The sequence below is a fragment of the Genypterus blacodes genome, unplaced genomic scaffold (assembly GCF_046128005.1).
Source record: "Genypterus blacodes isolate CSIRO-AG114 ecotype Tasmania unplaced genomic scaffold, CSIRO-AGI_Gbla_v1 ptg000057l_1, whole genome shotgun sequence".
NCBI classification, from domain to species: Eukaryota; Metazoa; Chordata; class Actinopteri; order Ophidiiformes; family Ophidiidae; genus Genypterus; species Genypterus blacodes.
This window is the reverse complement of record NW_027466869.1, coordinates 9,998-35,259: the sequence shown is the minus strand read 5'-3', so window position 1 is coordinate 35,259 and position 25,262 is coordinate 9,998. Positions and strand designations below refer to the sequence as shown.

The following is a 25,262-nucleotide window of genomic DNA, read 5'->3' as shown; positions in this document are numbered from 1 at the left end:
CCCCCTCCCTGATGTCATGACACCATTAACCCAAGCCTGCTGGGCCACCACACCACAGTTCATGTCAGTTGACTGACTCTGCCTGGCTCGGGGGGGGAAAAAAAGCAGAGCTGTTTCACCCTCTGAACCCTTCTGCTCTACTGAGCTTTTAGTGGTTATAAAATAATCCACTAATGATTGAGTTAGCTACTCTTGGTTTAAGGGTTAATGGACTGAGTTGCCTGATATATTCGATCATTCTTGTTGAAATGCTCTACATTGGGATCACACATGGTTTCCACATAGTTTGCTTGAAAAGTATGTTTGCAACTTTTGGATTGTTTGAATTTGCACTAAACCACAAGTTAACAAATTCGAAAACTAATTTCACTAATTATTGCTGACCTCACAACCTAATTAAGGTTGGTATCTCAACTGTAGCTGCTATGTAATCACTTTTTGCATTTCAAACACTCAATGTTTGCCAGAGGAGAAACTTTGTGGTATTATTCCTCCCTCTCCTTCTCATATTATGAATATGGACCTGTACAAACCTGAGCGCTTTCCTCTTGTGACCCAAGGTGATGCAATGCTTGCTTGTCTAACTGCCACAGTGCACAGCGGATTGAGCTTCTCTCTGTCTGGTGTTGATCCAAATATGGCTGAAACACAAACCTGCATGAGAGGCAAGAATGTTGCCTTTATTCTGTAGGTAGTAATTCAACACCTTAGGCCACAGACTCGGGTGGGTGCAGGTAATGTGTGGATGCATAGAGAGGCGCCAAATTAAACAATCTCTTGAACGCACATATGCACTGTTCATTCTCTGGCTTTGTTATTCTTGTGCTTTTGTGTCAGCCTCTGTATATAACCCACTTCTCTCAGTTTATCTTTGACTCTTTGTCCATTGGTCTGTCCCTCCCGTGTTCCCCCACCTCCTTTTTAGTTTCACATACACCAGCTAGAATTTGGTTGGTTGGCTTTGGTAGATGCACCAGATGATTGAAAACAAAAGGCTTTTTTTAACTTAAATGTCTCCAAGTGAGAAACTCAAACTGAAGGATCCATGCCTTTTTCTCTCCCTCCTAAACCTCATGCTGATGCATTTCTCCTCACTTTTGGTCTTGTATGCACTTATTTAATTACATTTCTGGATTTCTCATGTTGTGGTGTTCTCAGACTTGGAAATGATTGAAGGCTTGCAATCGTGCACTTTGGTACTTGCAAAGAAGGACTTGCAGTACTGATGAGTCCTTGTTAATGTTTTCTTTTCCAGGCTGGCAAGTTTATCCTTCCCAAGAGTAGCAAAGTGAAATGAGTCTCATGTGGGCTCGTAGAATTCCACTGTTCTATTGGCAGAGGTGAAGTTTTGCTTCCAGACTCCAGTCTTTTTCGAGTGGGATGTTTCCGGTCGATGTGGATGAGAATACCTCTTGCAAACACTGTGGTTTATCAGTGTTGTGTTTTTTTTTCTCCAAAAGGATCTTATGATCTTCCATGGTGTCAGTCTGTCAGTCATCCATGCAGCTGTTGAAGGAGGGAGACAGACAAGCTACAGGTGTGTGGATCTCGAGGGCTCAGCCTTTTGCGCTGGTTTGGTGCGTAGATTTGAAGTATTTTCTTCTTTAAAAAAAATAAAAAAAAAAAAAAAAAAAAAAAGTGTTATGTCTTAAACAGACGGAACCACAATTTGTATGTCCGCTCTTCTATGTTTTTTAAGGGAGGGTCGCTTAAATAAAGGGCAGGGATAGTAGAAATGTGGTTAAAAACGTACTCTGTTGAATTACTAATGAAAGTGTCACGCAATTTATAAAAAAAAAAGGGGGGGTAGAATTCTGCATGAAATGTCTCCACCTCCCCAGAGGGGGTGCACGTTTTCCAAGGTGTTTTTAAAGCGGCTGATAAATCAGTCCCCTTTTTGTGGCGCAATGACCCTAGTGGTGAAATACACTCTCACAGTGCACAAACGCACCATGTCCTAATTAGATATTCAACATACTAAATGGGAGCTTAGTGACATTTTCCAATCTTATTGGAGCCAAACATTGTACTGGCATTCCGCTCATCAAAGCTTCACTGAATTTAGATTTTCGTTCATTTTCCATGGTGGTTCTGGGATCCTTGTTCAATTGCGCCTTTTTAAACATTCAATGCATTTAGTAGACAGTCACATTTGCTGATTGTGTAATTAGCTGCAACCTTCATAAATCAGACCTTCTCTTCACGCTAATTGCAAATGCACAACACCACTCTCATCCAGCCATACATGCACATATATCTGTCCCTCAGAACACCTAAAGCAGCGCCCAAACGATTTCCCTCTGCACTTTTTTGTTTTATATTCCTTTTGGCTTGTGTGCTATGGAAAAAATGCATTTAAATTAAAAACAAACTTTTTCTCTCTTTCGTTTGGCTTAGGCAATGAGCAAACGTGCTCAGGCACTGTGTGTAAGCTGTATAATGGTAGGGTAAACCCTGACTGTCCACGTTTCCAAAAGGCTTTTCTCTCATAGACTGGTGCTATTCAGCCTCCCCCGGCATGACATCAGGCACTCTCTTATAGCCCCAGTTTACACTGCTGCGTGAAGTGGGACTATAAGAGTAATGAAAGCCACCAATTAATGAATAATCTGCATGTGCAACAAGCGCACCCAGAGAGGAGTGACTACCATCTAATCTGCTGATTCAAACAGAAGACAGAGATGCTCTGTTCAGCACTCTCTCCCACAATTTCAGTATTGCTTTGCTCTGGAAACAAAAGGCGACTCACACATGCATGTGTGGACACATACACAACCTTTCCCACTGCACACAACATACACACTCGCACAGCATCGTAATCAGGCTAAGCGCTCACTTACGACGCCTGGCTAGTTTAAACATGTATAGCATATACATGTATATTCCTTTTGAAGCTTAACTCAATAATGGATTACTTTTCCGATATATGTTTTTTTTTCCCAATGTGTAATTAGTTGGAAGACATAGCTCACTGAGAAAGCAAGTTTAGACTTATTAAAGCTCACAGATGGACTTTGCACACATGCAGACAGACCTTTACATTACTGGAGCGCGGCGCACACACAAACACGCCACACACAAACCACTTATACAGCAGATTGAGCCGTAGCTATATCCCCGAGGCCTTTGACACTTTCATTTGAAGATGAGTGTGGGTCAAGCTTGTTCCAGCTGTAGTGCCTGTCTCAGCGAGCCTCAGAGCTTAGCAGATAAAACACTTTGTCCCCTGACACCGCCTGACCTCTAGAGGAATAAAAAAGACGCCTTTTGACCTTATGATACCTAAGTAGGGAGCTCTTGCTTGCATTCACACACTGCTATTCCACGATTTCTAGGAAAGGGACTAACTGCACGTTTGTATGTGCCAATTTTGTGACGGTCACAGAAATGCACACAAACGCACATATTCTACCATATGTTCTCCACTTTCTCTCATCACCACCCACCCTTTTCCGTGGCTGGCCCACAGACTGGGGTCCACTTTATTGCACCCTTTTTTTTTAGTTTTCCTTCACCGAATACCCTATGTGGAAAGAATGTGTTCCCAGAGGCCTGAGCAGTGCTGAACAACCCTAACTTAAGATGCATTCAGTTCAATCAGATGAATTACAAAGTGGAGACTAGGACTAACATGACGGCACTCTTAAATTGCATACGGCAATGACCAAGGGGAGGAGCGACGATTACGGGGACTAATAATTAAACATACCAATTGTATAAGAAGTATTTGCCACAATCAACATCTGAATAGCTCTTTAAATTGTTTTCATTCCATGCGGTCTTCTGGCCTACCACCAGGGGAGGCTTCATGTGTAACATCACTGGTAACCACTGATACATACGATTCTATAACTTATTTACAGCAGCACAATTAAGTGTGACACATGGGCAGTTCATGCCGGCGTCATGCTTCAAAAGTGAAAACATTAATAACCTTATATCACTGTAGCTGAGATTAACCTTAAAATAATGGTTGATTTCATTGGATGAAGTAGACTTGATTACATGCACTGGACTCACTTTGACCTTGGCCTCGACTCTGATCCCACCACACACTCGCTTTTGTAGTATATTTTTCAGGAGACTGACTGAGGAACATGCGACAGTGTATCATTAACTTCAGCTGGGATCATGTTAGTGCCCGGCTCATGTTGCTGTCAGCTGTGCATGGATTAGGCACAGTCTCATAGCATGCTGTCTGACTGAAGTGATGTTTAGTTGAATCTAAATAGCCGTACTTGTGTACCAAGAGGGTATTCATTACAGGCACAGTAATCTAACAAAGTATGCTGTTGCAATGATGCCTTTGTCAATATTGCTTAGTTTTCATTAACACATAATCTATCAATACTTGCCATGGCATATGCTGTGATTTCTTTTGAAAACGCATGCAACAGGCATTGTTACAGAGGCAAAACTGTTATTTCTTAACACCTTAATGATTGTAAACATGCCGGATTGTTAACTTTGCTGCACAAACTTCTCCTGACTTGCTCCACTGTATAATGCACAAGATTATGCTACATTTCCTGGCTCCACACTATAAATAACCCCTTCTATTTACAATGTTCTCTCAGTTAAGGAAGGAAATTAGTTTAGTAGTGAGCACTGCAGCGCATCGACAGGGAGGCGAGTAGATACACAGACAAACAAAAATGTTATACAGACAAGCAACCAAATGTACAGACAGACCATTGTCCAAGCAGACAGGCAGGCAAATCAACAGATGACAAATAGGTGGACTGATGAGACAAACTTAACACATAGTCATTAAACAGATTCCTTTAATTCACAGGCAGTGAAGTTCACAAGACACTGATTTTTTTTTTCAGCTTTGGCCCACCCATTGTGTAGTACGAGTGTTAATTTAAATGTTTAATTTCCTACCTATATCTGTATTTGGACACATTGGCAAGGTCAAGGGAAACCTGCACCTACTTAAATTTTAACTGGAAGTAAGTGTGTTCAGTGTGTTGGTCCCTTATATGTCCATGTATGTTGCAAATAGACGTTGGTTGAGGAACGGACCTGCACCCTCATTAACATTAACGCAAACACTCGTACGCCACCATGCAAAAGAGGATGTCAGTTCGGGGAAGTGTTTCTTATGTTTCAATTAGGCTTTACTTTAAATAGCCCAGGTTGCTGGTGATCCCATAGGCCTGGCCTTTGGCTCTACCACCCCAAGGCTTATCACCCTGGGATGTTAAAGCTGAACCTTTGCGATGTAAGCACATATCAGCGCATTAACCCCCAGACTGACTAAGCATGCAGGCCCCTCAGTATGTACTCAGCAACAGTTTACTGTCTCATGCAGTATTTGTAAAGGGTCATTTCAGAATTGAAGGCAAACATAGAAGTAATTTTTGTGAAACTTTTATTGTGATGACTTTCATAAATTTTAAATGTGCAACACCAAGCTGTCCAAATATTCATAGCTCATTGACTCAAATGGAGTGTAATCTAGCATTGTAGGTCCTAGCCCAGCCATTCCCAAACATAAGAATGCAACGGGCCAAATAGAAATCCGAAAATCTTCTGCAGCCGACCCAAACCTATATTCAACTCTGATCAACACACATGACTAATATGAAGTATATATTTTTTTATTTGATAACAGAACAATTACCTTTTTAATGTAAATATTTTACAGTAATTTCAAAATTAATTACAAAATTCAAAAAATTGTAAATGACCCCTCACGGCCCACCTGCAGTACCTTTGCGACACACACTTTTGGATACACTGTCCCAGGCTAACAACTATTTCATACAGGATGCAATGTGACAAAGGGAATGATGGAAAAATGAATACCAACTATCTTTATATGAAGTCGTCCAGACTTCACTCACTTCCCGCTCCACGTGATGACAACAGATATCATCGGATTAAAAAAAAAGAAGACTTATTCATATTTCACATTGCTGCTGTTTAGACCTTTGTCATCCAAGCAGCAATGCAAGTAGCCAACAGGAAGCTTACACATCATGCCTAATCCATCACAGTGGCCCTTCAGGCACTCAGAATTCTTCGTTGAACTTACATTAGCAACATGTGGTAATTGAATTAGAAATGGGGATGATTGTAACTAGAGCTAAGGAGTTAACACATACAATTATAGCAGCTGCTTAAACACAATGTTATGCCCTCTTCATCACTTTTGGTGAAAACGTTAATGCTGCAAGCTCTCTTTTCCCTGGAGAGAGCTGTGTAGAGCTGCCACACAGGCGGAAGAAGGCAGGTGGGAACTCGCTCATTCGCTTGACCCTGACCTTTGCTAATAGTTACTGCGAAAGTCAGCCTGAACTGCCCCCGTGACAAAGTTGAAGGGTAGCTCATCATTTCTGTCACGGTGAGGAATGCGCAGGAAGATCATTTGACTCATGTTTGTTCCTACAGCAATTTTGCACTCAATCACCCTGTCCATCATCAGCACCACTGAAGAACGCTCTACAGTGAGCATCATGACTTGTGACATGACGTGGCATGTCTTCAGTTGTGTCAAGGGACATATATTTCCCTTATGGACATATTTGTAGAGAAGTACTTGATGATATGGAAGGACGACATTGATGTGGTACTCACCCGCTGTCAATAAGAAGATGTCCTTCTTAATGGTGTGCCCTCCATTAGGTTGTCTGTGCTCGGGGTACATGTGACCATTCTGGGGCAGTTGAGTCGCTGGATTGAAGATTTTAGGGAATTCCATAGAACAGACCATGCCATCTGTCTCTCCATAGTGTGTAGTCTAGTTTTCATCTTATCAAAGACACCCAGCGTCATGTCATTGAGAAGTTAATTGAAACTCCCTTTGAAGACTTTATTGACTGCCTGGTGGATCACTGGGCTGCTTTCCCTGGGAAGAGGCTCTGCAGCATACCCTTTAGTCTTTGGGTTTGCAGTCATGGTGATGAATAGCTCAAACGTTGTATCTGGTTGCTATCACAACTACATCCAGATAGTGGTCGTAGATGTATGTGAAGCTGAAGGAATGCTCTGTTGACCTGTCCTGCTCACCTCAGCCTGTTGAGGTTGCCTATGCCACAAAATCAATCAGAACTGAATACTGATGGCCAATGTACTTGTCTTGAACTTCTTTACTCCTGAAATACCTCATCCTTCATCATACCATCTTGCTCTACATGTCACAGAAGAACTCATGAGTACTTTTCCCTGTTTTCAATAGTGTTAAAGGAGTTGGTCCTCTGCTGAAGATGGAACTTGAATTATTCTTGGAAGACTTACTTCTTCCCTAACGTTGATGATGCAATTGTCAACACTGAAGCCAAATTCCCCATCTGGCAAGATTTTATTCACCTCTAGCAGCATCGTTCATGATGTCATAGTCCCACCACTATAATTGCGACACCAGTCATGATGTTGTCACAGTTGACATGTTATACTCGTGCTACTGTAATCTTGCTATCAGTCCTTGCCCACCACCGCATTACCACAAAACCGTCTTGACAATAAACATTTGTTGATATCCAGTGACTGCATTCTCATTCCAAATCATTCAACATTTTTATCTGGAAATAGTGTTTTATTTAACAGTGTAGGTTATGTTACGTGCACACATCATCAGGTGTCACACACTTAACCCTAACTAAAATTTCAACAGCTTGTTGCCGTCAATAAAACACATTTATGCCGTATTCATGACAAGGTAAGACATTAATGATATGGATACAGATTTATGATTCATTATAATTAAGCTCCCTGTGTTTGAAGTCCACCAGCTAACATTCTACCTTGCATAAGCTGCATTCACTTTAATTAGTCAAGAGGCAGTCACTTCTCTGTTGGGTTCAGCTACTGCACCCCAATGTCTTAATGTGTTGACGCCATTTGGATAATTGCACTGTCAAGGTCAGAGATGGTTAGGTTTCAGTCCATTGTTCAAGTGGAAGGAATCAAATCAAAGGGCCCAAAGAGGGTCTAATCCCTGAACTGGAATGGCTTTCATTCTATCGGAAAGTCAAAAAAGTCACTGCAGCACATATAAGCACTTAAAAAATGGTTTATCAAGTATTTTAATCCGTTTTCAGCGCACACACCGCTGAACTAGAATACACAATTGGAACCGGATGAAGTATGCTTCAGAAGTAGATTTCAGATCTGCCTCTGTTTCAGTCAGTCAAAGCCTCTCTGGCACAGCGTCATGACCCCGGTAATATAATGAACACAGAGCGGTCAGTTATTGTGTGGCTCCTAATGAGGTGCTGCTTAGAGATTTTAAGTTGTTAATTTGTTTTGTTTTTGTGATAAACTTTGTGTTTAATGTTCAAATGACGAGAGCTGCCTTTGCATGCCTACAAGCCGGACCACACATGGATTGTAAGACGTGCACGCAAACATGCACACTCATTATGAGCAAAGTCCTTTCATAAGCCACAGTGATTGTGGCGCCAAGCTCTTTGTTCAGTGGTTAGAATGTATTCATAGTTGGATCATTATTTGCGAGTCCAATTTAGGAGGTAAAAACTTCCTTCATTGTAAATTGTTTTATAAGTTTGGAAGGCGAGAGCTCTGAATTTCAATTTTCATGATTAGCTGACATGAAGAGGTTTGTTGTAGCTAGGGTTATTGGATGGGTTACTTGCATAGCATCACTGCTTTAGATTGCAAAATTATAAAGCAACAAAGCCACTCCAACTCCTTGGCAAATACAAAACTCAGTTTCCACGATTGACACCAAGTAACCCTTGTGATGTCATATTGGTCTCTTCCTCTGACTCTGCATCTCCCTGTAATTACACAACGGCCTTTATACAGTTGTTTCCACATGCTGAATATTGCTTCCCATTACCTAGACACTGCACTATTGATGTGTAACACCTGTGGAGTTCAAACAGAAAGATTAATCCACTCTGTCTGATTGGCTAACCATGTCAGGCCACATTGAGCAACAAAGACAGATGCTTGCCAAACACTCACTTGCTAGTCTCATATCTTGTGGGTGTGTCTAAGCAGGTGTATTGGTTTTGTAATTTCAATGTGCTACTAGGGTTTATGGATTTCACTTACTGGATTCATTTCTATATTCTTAGCCTCATGTTTTGTAACTTTGACAACATTCATCTCTCACTGCCTCCTATATTACTCAAAATACCAAGAAACATGTCCTGTTCAAAGATGGATTGGATTGGGGCACATTAATGCATTTCTATCATGCCGTCTATGCCGCTTTTAGAAAGCTGGACCATGTCACTACCTCGTTCTTGTTTTGCTTACATCACTTGGGGTCTAAGCAAGTTCCTGTGAATGTCCTAGTGAATGGCTAGTTAATGACACGGCAATAAATGCAACTGTGGCAATAGGAGTGGAGCTGCTCAAAGACCCTGAACACTAAAAATAGGGTCTTTACACAGCCACACACTGCCACACATACACAAACACCCCCAAACCCCCATACACATTTGCACACGTACAGTACATGCACACATGCTCAAACACATGTAAAGGCAAAAATGCACAACACACATGCACACCCACACACACGATGGCCACAAGGGCAGACCACTTATACCCACTAAAACAAACATCAGATAATATTAGCTGTCTATAAAACGACAGGTCATATTTTTGAAATGCCAACAGGGGGTCATTAACTGGAGCATAAAAGACCAGCATAGTTGTGAGTCTGAGCTGCATGGCCTAGAATATTCTCCAGGGTCTAACTTGAGTCCTGGAGAGTTGCCTGCAGTGTATTTTTGGGTGAGTGTTTACAGGTGTTTGCTCAGTGGCAGTGGTGCCAAGAGGTTAATAGGATACCCACTTTAAGAAGTTCAAATAGACTGAAATCCGCATTGTTGAACTTGTGGTTATTTTGACCCAAGGATGGCCGGCAGGGAGGTTTCATAGGGTAGAACACAGTTTCCTCAGGCTTGAGCTCTTTTACAGTTGTGTTGCCCAACAAAGGTCACGCCGCAGGAAATGGTGGGATCGTTTATTATGAAGAAATCAAGTTGGTGTATGGCACGATCATCCATCCGAGAAAAGAGAAGCGACAGCCTAAAGACAATGGAATGGAGGGGAAGGCGGGTGAGAAATATTTAAAAGGGGAGAAGATGACTCATGTGATTAAAAACGGTCTTAAAATTCTCTCTGATAAATTGTTCTTCTGATGTTGTAAAGCATCCAATGAGGATCAATAAAAACAAAGATTCTGTGTGCATTAGTTATTTTTATGGGATTATATGCAAGTGGACTTTAAAGACACTGAAACACCATATCAGCTCTGTTATCCGGTAGCTTTCAGATATGTGCAATATATTTCTTATGTGTGTGTGTTATGGTTCCTGTGCAAACACATCTCAAGCAGCAGTCCTTTCTACATTTGAAATCTGAATTCAATCTGTGCAAATGTTTGTGATGTCATTTTGTGTGTGTGCGGTGCCATGAAAACTGCATGTTACCTACACTTTCAAATGTATAAATAACCACTGTTCCTTCCTTGTTGTTTACCGTTAACTGTAGGTCTATGTGGGTTAAGAAGTGCTCTGTGCTATATCTGTCTTTGCGGCTTCAGATTCATCTTCCTTTCCTTCTTTCATCCTCTTCTGCCCCTCTCTACCACTCTCTACCTCCTCTTTCTTTGTAATTTTCCATTAACCTCCCATTTTCTCCTGTTCTCCCCCTGCAGGTGGGTGTTTTATTCGGTCCATCTTCTAGTAAGACTGACAACAAACTGCACAAAAGCATTGAGGAAAGCCATGGCTGTGGCTGGATGTCCAGATTACTTCCTGCATCATCCGAACTATCAGGTAAATGTTAATATCCTTTGTGTAGACCTGTTTCCCTGCTAATTTTTGAGTTGAAAAAATGTCTGCAGGGAGTACTGGACTGTGTGTTGGATTCATTTATGGGTATTGCATGCTGTCAGTGTGTAGGAAAGTGGAGAAGGTGAAAGGACTGAAGGTGATCAGATAAGTGAAGGCACCTGAGAGGTAGGGGGTTGAGCAAAACGAACACCTTTTTGAGCAGAGTTGAGGAGAACAAAGGGGAGAAGAATGAGACAGAAATGAGTGATAGATCCTATTGTAAATCCAGTTTATTTTGGTTTAACTATAAAGAAAACTGAGGAAACTTTGAGTAAAAACTAAACTGAGTTAAAGCAAGTTCCTGAACCTGAACTGCGTTTCTCTCAGACGTTGTGCTAATCCCTGGAGTTGGTTTGATAAATGGACTCTTATCACATTCTGTGGGGATATGGCAAAAGAGAGGTCTTTTCTTATAGAATCCAGGTGTGTGAAACATGAAACACACTGGAAAACGGAGCGGAAGAGGAGCGATATGAATAAAGTACCTCCTCAGGTAAATGAATGAGGCAATACTAATTTTCTATTCTGATTTCTTACATTCATCCAGACATTTTTATTTTTCCAATAGGTTTTTCCCTTCAATTAGGTTTTACAAACCTGGGCCACTGCAAAAAGGGTGCAGCAAAGCGCAGAATACAAGCGATCAGACAGCAAGGTTGTCTGACTGTTTACAAATGCTGTCATAGAAGTAATTGATGTTTTCTTTGCTAATCTCACATAATCGGTGTTCTGTTTGCCAAGTGGGTTGTTTCCAGAATTTGACATGTTGGGCGACTTGCACATTCTGTATTCCATAAATCCAACTAGTCAGCCTTTCATGGCTGGATTTCACTGTATAAACCATACGCTTTTTATATAGTATGGGGAACAGATAAAACCATCTTACCACTACTCTGACCATTTCTTCGATATGGAAACTACATTACAGTTTGTGATCCTCCTAAGTATGGACTTTATTTAAGCATTACAATGATTATTTGGACATCAGGTTTGCATTCGTTTCACTGGTCTAGTGGTGTTTCCGTTATTTAATTCATTCTTGTAAGCCCTCAAGAGCAAAGGCCTTCTAAATAGTTTGTTTAGGCCATTTGCACTTAGCCTGATCAGAAGCCTGTCCACTGGTCATCTAGGTCATGGCTTTATCTGTCACCTTTGACCTAGAGGATGGAGAGTTTAAGCAAGTCGAGTCTCCCAGCTCAACACAGCTTAGTGAGACAAGCCCCCCTGTGCGTGCGTGCGTGCGTGCGTGCGTGCTAAAAGGAAACGAATATACAAAGGTGTGAATCCTCGTTCTCCTTAGCATTTTACCCCCTTGTGTACACAAACGCAGCACGCCCTCTCAGCAATCGGCATCTGAACTATCTGTTATAGGGACTACGCTAAAATAGAGCTAGTGATGTCTTTAGTGCCATAGCTGTGCCATTTTCACACACCAAACGGACCACTACCATATCTCCTGGTGAAAATTCCCAGTCCTGAGGGACAGCATTATCGTCCACTAAAAGCATTTGGCTGTTGTCAGGGTCCTAGAATAGAGTCCCTTGTGTTGTGCCACATGGTGCTACACCTGTTGGAACCACATATTGTTATCATGATCATTGTTGGTCGATTTTCAACATGCAATTTGCTTCAGTAAAGTTAAACACTAGGATTTATAAATGGTGGCTATCTGCCTGGGGAAGATTGTTGCATGGAACAGAACATCGCTGTTTCATCAAATACAGTTTAACAATCAGATAATCTCTCCCCTATGTGAAGCGAACAGCTTTTTTTCTGTTCTGTTACGATGATTCTTGGGACTTAAGTTGGAAGTAGATTCACTAAAATGCCCTGTAAGCAGAAATTTGCAAACCTGTGCTTATGTGTATGCAAGTTCTTGATGGGTATCACACATGCAGTTTTAACAAATATATATAACTATGGCAGTATTGTAGTGACAGACAAGATACAGATGTCTGCAGTCTTTTTCTTTGCAGTCGTATGTTGGTCAGAAGTATGTTTAAAATACTAAACAGTTCATGAAATTGTACGGTTATTTCAGACCGGTGCTGCAGTTTTTCCTGTATAAACAAGCAGCTCATCAAAGCCCTAGAACAGACATTGGTGTTGCCTCATTCTAGTTTATTATGCAAGCCTGGATTCCCATTTGCTGTTTATGTTTCATGTATGTTGTAATTGGACTAACTATCCCAGTTAGCACACGGTCAGTGAGTCTCTGAACGGTCTACCAAAAGCAAGTCTTGGATGCAGTTAGAAAAGGGGTGAGGAAAATTTCCATGTCTGTCTTCTCCCGGGCTTTCTAAGAAAATCCAGTTTGAGGTAAATCATGCTGCAGTGCAAACTGTGATGTTTTATGGTGAAACAAGAAATGTGCTAAATTCCACTCTTAGCCGTTTCTTCATAGCCAAAAGACTTTCTAGTTAATCGAGTAATGAGTCATATTTAGTCCCACATCATAACATTTAACCTTAGTCTGACCTCTTCTAAAGGCGTAGCTTTGACATGCATCCCAGTCTTTTCTCTCTTGTTTGATGCCAAACCTCCAGACCTTTTGTGTCTGTCTAGCTTTCAATGCCTTAACCCTGTCTCTGGCCTTCCACTGACCCCTTTTTAAAAAGCTGAACCCTCAACCCCTTGACTCTTACTTGGAGTTCCTTTCAACTTCATCAATATGAATGGGCCCTTATATGCTCCTTGTCAAAACTTGGCTTACCGTCAGTCCTGTTGTGACCCTCTAAGAATTCAAGGAACACGTGTGTTTGTGTGTCTCTGCGTGTGCACGGCAGTGCTTTTGTGTGTCTGTAGCAAAAAGAGTTTGCTCATCTTGCATTTCAGTCTCTTTCAAATACAAGAACAAGGATAAAAGAAGGAAACATCTGCATGTATTTTTCTAAAGCACATAAGCATTTGTTGGCTTTTATGCATTATCTCATTTTGTCTCCTGTCTAGCCTCAACATTATAGGCTTCACTAAACCTATAACCACATCCTTAGCGCGGCAGCGGCATGGCTGAGAATTATGTTAAGTAGCCAATATCTATAGACTCAAATCCCCAAAGTTAACATTCTGTCAGTTGCCTATAGAGGCATCAAAGGCTGTCTGAGTTTTTGATTTTTGCTGCTAGTCCACAAAAGAGACCCAAGGTGTTCTTTAAAGGAATGCTAAGCCTTGTGTGTGTGTGTGTGTGTGTGTGTGTGTGTGTGTGTGTGTGTGTGTGTGTGTGTGTGTGTGTGTGTGTGTGTGTGTGTGTGTGTGTGTGTGTGTGTGTGTGTGTGTGTGTGTGTGTGTGTGTGTGTGTGTGTGTGTGTGTGTGTGTGTGTGTGTGTGTGTGTGTGTGTGTGTGTGTGTGTGTGTGTGTGTGTGTGTGTGTGTGTGTGTGTGTGTGTGTGTGTGTGTGTGTGTGTGTGTGTGTGTGTGTGTGTGTGTGTGTGTGCGCGCAAGACCAGTATATGGTATGACTGAGTTCCTACTTTGTTGCTCAGTGGAGCTGAACCTTGGCTGTCCTAAATACGTGCGCACACACACACATTGTCACATACTTTGTGTTGTACCGTACCACCAGCATCCCTTTGCTGTTTGAGTGAGTGGGCTGGGATCAGTCACAGTCTGGTAGCAGGACCCCCAGACAGTGTGCTAATGAATGGGCACTCCATAGCTCTTAAACATATGTGGTGATGCAATTCGTATTTAACTTTTTATTTAAAGTTTTAAATCAGGTTCAACTCATTGAGATAAATAAATCAATCCGAAAACCGTCTTGAGCCGCAGCCATCTTTGTCCAAGACTGGACAATACAACCTAATAATTGGATGCGGTTGGGTTAGTTTTATAGAAAAGGGGTTGGGAGGCTGGCAGAGGGCCGAACGCAACAGACATTAGTTACACCCAGTTTAGTTTGAAGATACACCAACTCCAGAGAGGATCAAGCATGGCTTATACATTTACTTTGAAGAGGAGAGACACCAGAGCAGGATTCAAGCTTTGCATTCATAGTGAGTCAAAACCTCTTTAAATTTCTCATATCTTTGTATTTAAGTTGCATTAAAGTAGTTGCTATAACTGTAGGAGCTTCGAATGTAATGTACCATCCTAAACTTTCCATTTTCATCTGTCGCCATGGTACCATCTGACGATTTAACATGTGAAAATGATTTACAAAAGCAAATAATTGATACAGTAGAACTATAATCTGCCTCATTAAATGGTACAGTGGTCAGAAAATGTACCCGGCTAGTATAAGAAATTGCATAACATGGGAAACACGGCCACATCCTTTTTCTTGTCGTCACACGTACCTTGTTATCTGCTGAGCTAAAACAATAAACATAACCTGGGTTGACCTAAAGCAAGATAATTCACTCCCAACATGGAAACGCGCGTGTGCGTGCGTGCGTGCGTGCGTGTGTTCCGTAATCCGTCAGCACAGGCAGAAGGAGAAAGGGAGACGCTATGTTTTTATTCCTTAGCAAGGGGAGCCAAGCACTGTAGTCCACTCCGTACGTTCTGTTCCCGCTCCTGCTGTTACGCCCTTCATAGGACGCCAGTCAACTCCCACGCGCACAAACAATACAAAACCCACCCAGTTGTTGGCAAAGTGCTGGATCGTAGATAAAATCTAATTCAAACGAATATATTTATTTGCGCACATGCTTATTTTCATGCAGACAGTTTGACAAGTCAAGCACAAGTGGCTTTGGTACTGTGCATGCTGGATCACTGGCTTGGCTCACTGGCACACCTCAATGGAACCAAGTAATGATTAATGCAGTTAGTAACTCCTGTGCTTTTCCTACTGAGACAAGTCAAAAGCCCTATTGATTAAGTGCACTCATTAATCAAGTTGTTCTCAATCTTGTTTGAAATCCAAAGTGTAAATGTGTATGTACACCGTGAATGAAGATAGTGATGGTACACACAAAAAAGTACTTATTTTTTCTAGTAATCAGAAAATGGCAACCTTAATAAATGGTGTAAAAACGAGGTCCGCCATTAGGTCGTCATCATAATGTAAGTGTGTGACAAGGTAAAGAAAACTTGACGTAAAGTGCAAATGTCTGTCCAGAGCCATGCAGCTGCTTCATACAAGCAGAGTGGAGTCATTCAACTAACTTACAAATCTATAAACTTTTTGCTTTAGTTTGAGCTGCTCAAGCAACCCCCCTCGCCACCACACCAACACACACACACATTAGAAAGATTAAAATCAAGCCCCGGTACATTTTGTAAGCGGGTATTTCGTATAATCTGGTCAACATCCCTGATTCAACAAACAATGTCCACAGTGCTGCCTGTGTCTTCTGTTCTGCCGGCTGCTGTGACTATAGCAGCTTAATTGAAGCACATCGCTATATTGTTTTGCTTATGTGCTCTGCCCCTCCTTGCTCGGGGCCTGGCAGTGTTCACTATCTGTCGGTCATCTGTCTTTCTCATCAGCCAGATTGTGTTTTGAGATTCTGTTTTTGGCCTCTTGTAGTTCACACCTGTAATAACACTGCACACAGGTTGATGTATATGTCTGTGCACCATATCTGATTTATGTTGACTGTCATTTTGAGCATTTGTAATTTTGCCTCTGTGACAAACTTCCCAGTACAGTCTTCTTTTTTTAAATTTTTATTTCCTCTCTCTTAGCAGGACAATGTAGACCGGGCCTCCAATCACAGACAGACTGATATCATTGGTCCAGCAAGCTTCCAGCAGTCAACCAATCGGAGTTCTCCTAGCCATCAAGGTTGGTCTGGAACACCCAGTAACTGTTGGATTTCACGGCTTTTAGCTTATCTGTAGTTTATCTGTAGTGTTTGCTTACATTACACATGTCACATTATTCATTCTCATGTGGTCTCGTTTGATACAGGATATTGTACCTGCTTATTTTCAGATACTTAATCTCCATAAATTAATAAATACCTGGACCCTGGTTCATTATTTTTGTATTTTATGTATGCACAGGCCTAAAAAATTTTTTACGAGATATTTACATTTTTAAAAATGTTCCCCCATTTCTGTGGTTTAATATACTGTATTGGTAAGAATGGATTATCAACTCCTCTGTTGAACTTGCAGTAAAACACAGCAATTGCATTGTTGGTTAACTGTCCAACTAAACTAAAGCCAGTTTTGGGTACAGAGTGCTACAAAATACCCTCATGATATTACTCTGACCATAGTTTTTCCTCTATTTTGCCGTCCGTCTGTGCATGGAAAAAGAGGCAAATCATTTCCTTCAGAAAGTGTTGCTGGTTAATGTGAATGTGTGCGTGTGTAGTCCGTACAGTGTGGAGGATGGCTGACTGCTCATTGTTTTCCAGTGGGCCGGGGTGGGTCGAGAGGGATAATATATATTTGGGTCTCTTCCGCTGTAAACACTTCAACAGTTCAAAGGGTGATCTGCACAGACACGGGGTGCCATTATAATTATGCCGTCTATCTAATTGTGCCATACAGAATTCATCCATGACAATCGGAGCATGAGATTTAAGCACAATATTGGCTCAGCATGGGAGGTAAGGGCCGGCAGTCCCGGCATGAGAAATAAATGGAGCAGAAATTACACGTCATTTTTCAGGATCAGCCTGTGTGGAGGGAACTAAGGAATATTGGCTAGGCGGACAAATGACTAAGGAGCATCCTGGAAGTATTCTAAGTTTCAATTAGCTCAGCGGAATTGAGTTACTCACAAGGTTTGGAAGGAAAATTTACATTTACATTGAAAATTGTTTTGTCACTGACTTGAAATGAGATTGTGATGTTGCTCACACTGCCTGAATAAATGCATATTTTGAATAATAAGCCAAATCATGCCAAGCAGTTGTTGTATTCCTGATTTATGAACATCGGTATACAGTATGTCATGTTGACACTTATTTAATATCTGCATGGAGGACAAGTTGTGAACGAGAAGTTACCATTTTATCCATAGTGCTGGAAGTAATGAGCAACATTACACTGTGTGGGGCTCACAATACAACACTGTGTTGGCTGAGAGGACATTTGAATTTAGCCCCAATACTTTTGCTATTATTAAGATTGCCTCGATAATCGCTGCTGTGTGTGTATTCCAGAAAACCCATGCTTTTGTTCCTTAGGACTTTAATGGAGCCATCAGCTTCTTGCTATGTCTGCTGTAAACCCAGAGTAATCATAAACCTATTATTGTTGTGGCAAAGAGAACAGTAAAGCTTTGTTGCAACATGACCTGCCATTATTTCATATGTTTGGAATGAAATGCCATTGAGCAGCTTATCAAACCAATGTTTGAGGTCTTCAAGAAGTAGTTGTTCCAAAGGTCATCAAAATGTAATCCTTAAAGTGAACAGAGTTTCAGGATGTCAGTCTAATTTGTGTGAATTTCAAAGGTTAACGTGGCTTGCCGAACATCGCGGCCTGACAAATGTGTGACCCTTGTGCTGTCAGTAAAGCTGTTGCAGGCCTGTTGTTGTTTCTCCCAGATGCATACCCTGTTGAACTGATTTATTTAAGTATTCTTCATGAAAGGTAGGGTGTGCATACAAGTCATGTGTAATTTCTGAAAGCTGGAAAAAAGAGACCCGATGTGATTGGTCAGATACTCTGGCACGCTTTAGCATCTAAATTAATTTTTCAACTTAGAAAGAGTATAATGTGTACAACTGCTTTACAATGAATAACTATAGCACATTTGAAACGAAACAGATGCAAGGCTTGTAGAGCTGTGAAAAAGCCTGGTGTCCCTTTAACACTGATCCCACAGCTCTTCCCCCTGAGTTTGCCAAAACCCTAACACCTTTATTAAAAGTCCAGATGTTCATCCAAAGTAAAGCTAAGATATTTATGCTGAGCCACATACGACAGCACTGGACCAAAATGAATGGTAACTGAACTTCTCTGAATTTGTTTTATCTTGATTTACCGATGGCCTCTAGTTCTAACACGATGTTCAGCATGTTCTGGTGTTCCTGTTCATGCTCAGCCAGTAAAATCATCCCCATATAAAAGTCTAACAGATAATCAAGCCATCTTTCACCCCGAGTTCAGGAGATTTTGTCTGGAGAGTTAAATCATTAACATAAATAGAAAACATAGTCAGAGACTCAGCGTCGCCTTGTGTTGGAGACCACTGTGTTCTGAATTCTGTGATCAGAACATAGGCAACCGGTGTTAGAAAAAGAGACTTCATGACAGAGAACAAATCCCCCTTTTATCCAGTCAAATGCCTTCCGATGGTCAATTAAAAACTCCTCAATTCTACCATTTGCCTCTAATTAAAAAAGCGAGGTGCAATTTATTTGCAGTGCTAATGAGTCTAATGCCCCTAAAGCTGAGAACCTTTTGGGATGGGTTTTATGGGTTTGATACCTCTGTGTAGGAATAATGGCTTTTTCATAGTAGGATTGAAATTAAACTCTAATCAACCCAGGTGGCTCTAACACTGGTTGCTGCTTTAAGTTAAACATTTTTCGCTTGGTTTCAAACAGTAAATCTAACACATACAAGTATTTAAACATTCATGGGAAGTTGATTTATGCGTGTGCGACTGTTTTCCTTTGCATGTACGCGTGTCTGCATAGGGGGGAAAAAAGCTCACATGACACGGGCTGCTGCTGCTGCTGGCAACATGGATCCATGGAGGGGGTGGGGGTGTGTCAGATGCAGCTGCTAGGTAACAAATCCCATCAATGGTACCAATGCACGGCATTAATCTGACGGCGTGGCTACGGAGGAGTTGACCGGCCCGTGATGTGAGGCCTAGAAATAAAGCGCCCACCTCCAGCAATTCCAGTTATGAGTGACATGCCACGGGCACACACGCATGGGCAAACACGTACAGGCTCTCAAGTATGCGTACAAACACACACACTTGCATTCACAAACAAGGCGGCCACATTCCTGTGCAGAATGTAGCTCTTTGATAGGGGGTTATGGAAGGGTGGGGTGCGAACAGCTTATGAGGTGATGGAAGTGAAATGTGCTTTCTAATGGCAAGTGCTCATCCCACTTCATATATTCCTGCCTGTTCCTATTCACTGTTCTCTGCAATGTCCTCCTACATAGCCTGATTTTATCTTACAAGAGAGATAAAAGATGTGTAATATAAATATACAATCAGGAAAAAATAGAATTGTGTGAATTTCCTCTGCCAAAAGTAAATAATGGGATGGACCCCATAGCCTCTCCCATTTCCCCCCTCTCCCCACCATGAGTCTTGGCCCTCAGTGGATGTGTGTGTGTACGTTGTCACCTGAGGTCTTGTACTGTCCACTGCAGAGCCACACTTTGCAGGTGATACTGTCTGTGGCCCCACTAATCTGTTTGACTGGAAAGCTCTCTATTGGGCTTGTCTTCAGACAGTGAGTGTGTGTGTGTGCTCAATTCTTTTATGTAATGAGTATATGTGCGCCCCTTGCTTCCATTCATCTCTTCTACAAGAGGCTTGCCCCTCCCCTTTGTTTTTAACTGGTGGGACTGAATGTACGCATGAATGAACAAATGCATAGACTGCATTCCTAAGCTAAGGAGAATGAGGACCATATGGACCGGCCCAATAATACAATAGTCCCGCTTTGACCATGTCTCACTCAAATGACTGGAAATATTCAAAACAACTTTTATGCAGATTTTAACAGACTTGAGTGATTTTACAGTTGATTGACGCTATTTAAGTCAGACAATAGGGGAAGCTTAGGCTATATTTACCCCCAATTTAACTTGTTAAAAGGTCTCGGAAGGCATGGGGGGGGTTGTAAATGTGTCCCAAGGGTTGCATATGAGGTCATGGGGGACATATGAGCAGAAGGAACGACCTGCTAGGCTCTACTTATATTCAGTATTAGATGGATGGATTGAACCTACAAATTCTGACTGTCAGTATCTGTGGCTCCATGCGCTGCTCTGATATTCTAAGAGGATCTAATTCATGGCTGTAACATTGTTAGGCCTGTCTGTCGGCCTTGCATCTGAGCGTATGACTCATACCTCTTATTGTGACATACCACTTTGGAGGTGATCATATGACTGATGCTGACGCACAGCTCGTATCTGAGTTGGTGGACTGTGTACACAGGCAGTCAACCGAGGTCATGGTGAGGCCAGTCTAGGTCAGGTTTACCCGGAAAAACATCATCTGCCTGTGCTTGTGACGTTAATTGATTGAGATTTTTCCGACTAAATGCTGCTCTTTGAACACTTGTCATTGTGTAGACAATGTTGTGGGTTTGTATGTGGACTTGCACATTATGCACACGGCATCTGGTGCTGTGTAGCCCTTCAGCTCGCCAGGATATCTATAAGTAGCTCCTCTATCCTACCTGTCTCTATTAATACTGGCAGATTAACCACGTGTCAAACACAGGCACCTGTGATTCAGCTTCTTGACACGTTTTCAGCAAAAGCTCCTCAGAGGCAACACCTGACTTTTAGAAGTGAACTGTAGCAATTGCCACCTGAGACAAAGGTCTGCTGTCCCATGAAACGATGAATGTGTCAACTAACCTGCCAACATTTTCCCTTTGGACCATGGTTTTTAGATCTGATAAACTTCCTACTGTGTGCCTGAGCAACACACTGTATCCCTTCCAGCCTCAGGGACTCACTTTTAAAAGACCACAAGGGTCTACATGATGTAAACAAGCGGGTATCAAAATGTAGTATACACAGCTCAGAGGAATTGTGTACAGATCCTTGCAACATGGGGCTGTGCAATGTCATGCTGAATCATGAGGTGATGGCGGTGGATGGACAGCAATGGGCCTCAGGATCTCATCACAATATCTCTGTGCATTCAAATTGCCATGGATAAAACATACTTGAGTTCACAGCCCATAGGATATGCTTGCACACACCTTAACGCCACCGTCACCACAGACCACGACGGCCCGCCACGATACACAGCTGCCAGCCATCTGCCCTGTGCAGCTGAAACCGTGATTCATTGGAGAGGAGCGTTGTTGCCAGTGGCCGTCGTAGGTGATCTGCCCACTCACATCGATTGTGACGCCTAACTGTGAGGATGGCACTGAGGCAATTTCAGACAGTTTGTGCAGAGACTCTTTGGTTGTGTAAAGCAACTGTTTCATCAGCTTTCCTTGTGGCTGGCCTCGGAGTATACTGCAGGTGAAGAAGGCCGGATGTGGCGGTCCTGGGCTGGCGTGGTTACATGTGGTCTGCGGTTGTGAAACCTGTTGGATGAACATCCGAAATATCTGAAATGATGCTGGAGGCAGCTTATGGTGGAGAAATGAACACTCTGGATGCCAATTGTACGATCTCTTAACTGTTGAGTCATCTGTGGCATGATAAACAACAAAAACCTCAACATTTTTGGGTGACCCTGTATTGACCCCATCATAAAGAACACCCGTGTAGTGATCATAGCTTTTAATCAGCATCTTGATAGTCTACATCTGCAGGAGATGGATTATCTTTAGAAATGCAAGCATCATAACGGTGATGTAAGCACAATTTAGGAGGAATGAGATCTTTGAGCCCATAGAAGAAATGTGTGAAGTATTCAAACCAACTGAAAATGGTTTCAAAAATAAAAATATTGCATTAATAATTTCTGCTCATCATATATTCAGGCCCTCAGCTTTGTATTCCAGTGGTAACTGCCTTCGCACTTACTGACATGATCAAGCTGTCTGCTGGCCTGCACTCTGCACAGTAAATCTTTTGAGTGGTACATCAGTCACTAAACTGAGTAAGAGAATGTGCTGTAGAAATGGTAATGTTTTCTCATCAGAAGATTCTCTGTCACAGTGTGAATGTTCAAGTTCCATAATGAAAATATTACATAGTTTGGGGCCATGGACAGATTTCTATTTGGCACTTGAGCCATCGCGAGAGCTCCCTGCCTCATACAATATAGAGCTTGTCTCCCCCTACTGGTTGTCTTGTGTTCTACAGGCAGGACCTGGAGAATAAATTCAGGGTGAATAGATTTGTCAAAATGTCACCACAAAACAATATGATAGATTATAATGAATCCTCCTAGAAACATTCAACCTCTGAAAAGAACTCTACATACATACATACATGCAGTGAATTTAGAGCAGATGCTTACAGTATGATGACACCTTTGCTATGAACCCCAGTAGAAAGAGTTGAAAGCTGTTACAGACATGTTTGTACATGTCCTTGTTATCCCTAGAGATTGGCTGACGGTGCAGCTCTGTGTACGTAATCAAGATGATGATGCTGCTGATTGAGCACTTGGCAGAACAGGTTACCATTGGGTGATGTGTGCGTGTGTGCGGTGTGCCTGTTTTTTTGTATGGTGGCGCAAAGTGAGGTCAGGGGTTCAAATCCTGGCTTCAATGAAACGATGGAGAAACTGAAATAGAAAATGGGAAAGTCCCGGCGAAATCCATGGACTTTACCTCTTTTTCTTGTGTGCCTCAACTATTTCAAACCAGTACTTGGATTACAGGGCTCTCATTTCTGATTTATCGAGTTTCATTATACTCTGTGTTTGCTTTTTTGTCTTGGCTTTAGCGTTCCTCACTGGTCCATGCACGTCTGCTTGTGTGGTGCCTTTTTAAGGAATTTTGTCCAGTTACATTTCAGTGAATTCTGTAATTCCTGTATGATCCCTGTTTATTGCCATTGTACATGTACAACAAAACATTAGGCAAAGACATGTGTAACTTGGTGAAATTGTGGGTCAAGACCAAGGGAAGAATCCATTCAGCTTTGGTGCAGATCCTATGCTTAATCATAATTGCTTAATCTGTGGTTTGTTCCCTTCTCTTTTAGATGACGATGTTGATTTAGAGGCCCTGGTGAATGACATGAACTCCTCCTTGGAGAGCCTTTACTCCACCTGCAGTGGTCAGCAGCCAGAGTCCACCCCACTACTGCACAACGGACAGACCTCTTCTTCACAGCATCACCACATCCTCCACCACCATTACGCACAGCACAGCCAGCCACGGCAGGGTCACCACTCGCACGCACTCGGCCACATCTCCCTGGAGCCACCCTCCTCTTCCTCATCTGCAGACTCGCCACAAACCAGCCTGCGACGGTCACAGCCCATGCACATCCTTGCTGTCAGGTAGCCCATGCTGTACAGTTTAATAGACGCACAAAGATGCATATGCTTAAATGGGGTAATTTGGTTTTGAGACATTTGCACTTGCAAAGCCACAACACAACTACAGTACATGTTTAAAGCAAACTCCTCATTCCTAAACATTTCTACATGCATAGCCACAAGCAGAGCTCAAATCTGGCCTCTCGTCTGTCTCACATAACTCAGGCTCTGAAGTTCTTATTATTCAGAGCTGACCTCTGGATAACCCTGTTCTGTAGCTCAGATGGGAAGACATCAAACGGCCTGTTCCCTTTTGAACTCACCAACTGGGATCTGCAGAGACGGGGAGAGAGAGAGAGAGAGAAATTTGACAAAGTAATATGCACAGAATTTTCCTTCCACAATTTCATTTGTGAGTTTCACTCCAGCTGTCAAATAAATTTTCCCCTATCAGCTCACAAGCTTATTGTATGTGCCCGGTTTCAAAAAAGATGTTAATTCAATATTGATGAGTGATAAATATTGCAGAAAATCATCTAGCAGGCTGCCAGGGTTTGTGATTTCCACCTGCTGTGAGACTCTGTTCATTATGGAGAGATCAGACAGAAACAGACATGAGCCTGAAAACGCTGTAGCAGAGTTTATTAATTCATCTTTCACATGTTTCAGAGGATCTTGTGATAAAGTTCTCCCTTGGCTGCAGCATTTCAAGATGCTAATGCCAGTTAATACTTTATTCCTGATTTATTGATATTCATAGGTTATGTTTGTAAAAAGCAATTCAGATCACCATAGCATGACCGTTCCCTTCTCCTGTCCCCGTCGTCCAGGAGGTTGCAGGAGGAGGAGCAGCAGTTGAGGACATCGTCTCTTCCGGCCATCCCTAACCCCTTCCCTGAGCTCTGCAGTCCAGCCAGCTCACCTGTCCTGAGTCCTGGGTCGCTTCCTCCTGGCGAACCCTCCACTGGCAAATATGTAAGTCACAATCCTCCTCACAATACCAGCTGTTTCTACGGCATGCAAGCTGGGTTTTGGGCACCAAAAACCCAAGTGTCTGACAACTCACTTTATGTCTGTATCTGCATTGGACTATAAGGAAGGAACTATTAGGAATGTTGTAGTACATAAGCAATGGTTTTGAAAATCAGTTGGCAAACTAAAGACTGCTGAGACATCTAGGGCTACATTCAGACTGCATCATTGGTGCTCAATTCCAATTTCATTATTAATTTTAGCTATATTTATTTGTCTTTTTTTTGGGCTGAATGTGATCTGAATCTGGTGTGTGTGTGTGTGTGTGTGTGTATACCAGTCTGAACAGATCACACACATGAAGTGGCCCGCATGCCCAAAGAATAACATTACATCACTTACTACACGCTCGCCCAGACATAAACAACAAACCAAGTAAATTAACAGACTGTTGA

The 25,262-nt window shown here is 42.1% G+C and overlaps 1 protein-coding gene across 1 annotated transcript; it reads left to right on the top strand.

Moving 5' to 3' along the window:
* Positions 1–715: 715 nt before the first annotated feature.
* On the top strand, positions 716–24,930 carry LOC143002471 (growth factor receptor-bound protein 10-like). Its single transcript, XM_076152588.1, has 5 exons — positions 716–1,537; positions 10,646–10,766; positions 16,455–16,554; positions 23,556–23,856; positions 24,666–24,930. The coding sequence occupies exons 1-5, from the start codon at positions 1,467–1,469 to the stop codon at positions 24,928–24,930; spliced, it is 858 nt and encodes a 285-aa protein (XP_076008703.1). The 5' UTR covers positions 716–1,466.
* The last annotated feature ends 332 nt before the right edge of the window (positions 24,931–25,262 follow it).

Bases quoted from the DNA above. Each gene is read 5' to 3' on its own strand.
- LOC143002471 (XM_076152588.1), top strand. From the start codon at position 1,467: ATGATCTTCCATGGTGTCAGTCTGTCAGTCATCCATGCAGCTGTTGAA. The intron at 16,555-23,555 runs GTTGGTCTGGAA...CTTCTCTTTTAG, and splicing joins GAGTTCTCCTAGCCATCAAG to ATGACGATGTTGATTTAGAG. The intron at 23,857-24,665 runs GTAGCCCATGCT...CCCGTCGTCCAG, and splicing joins ATGCACATCCTTGCTGTCAG to GAGGTTGCAGGAGGAGGAGC.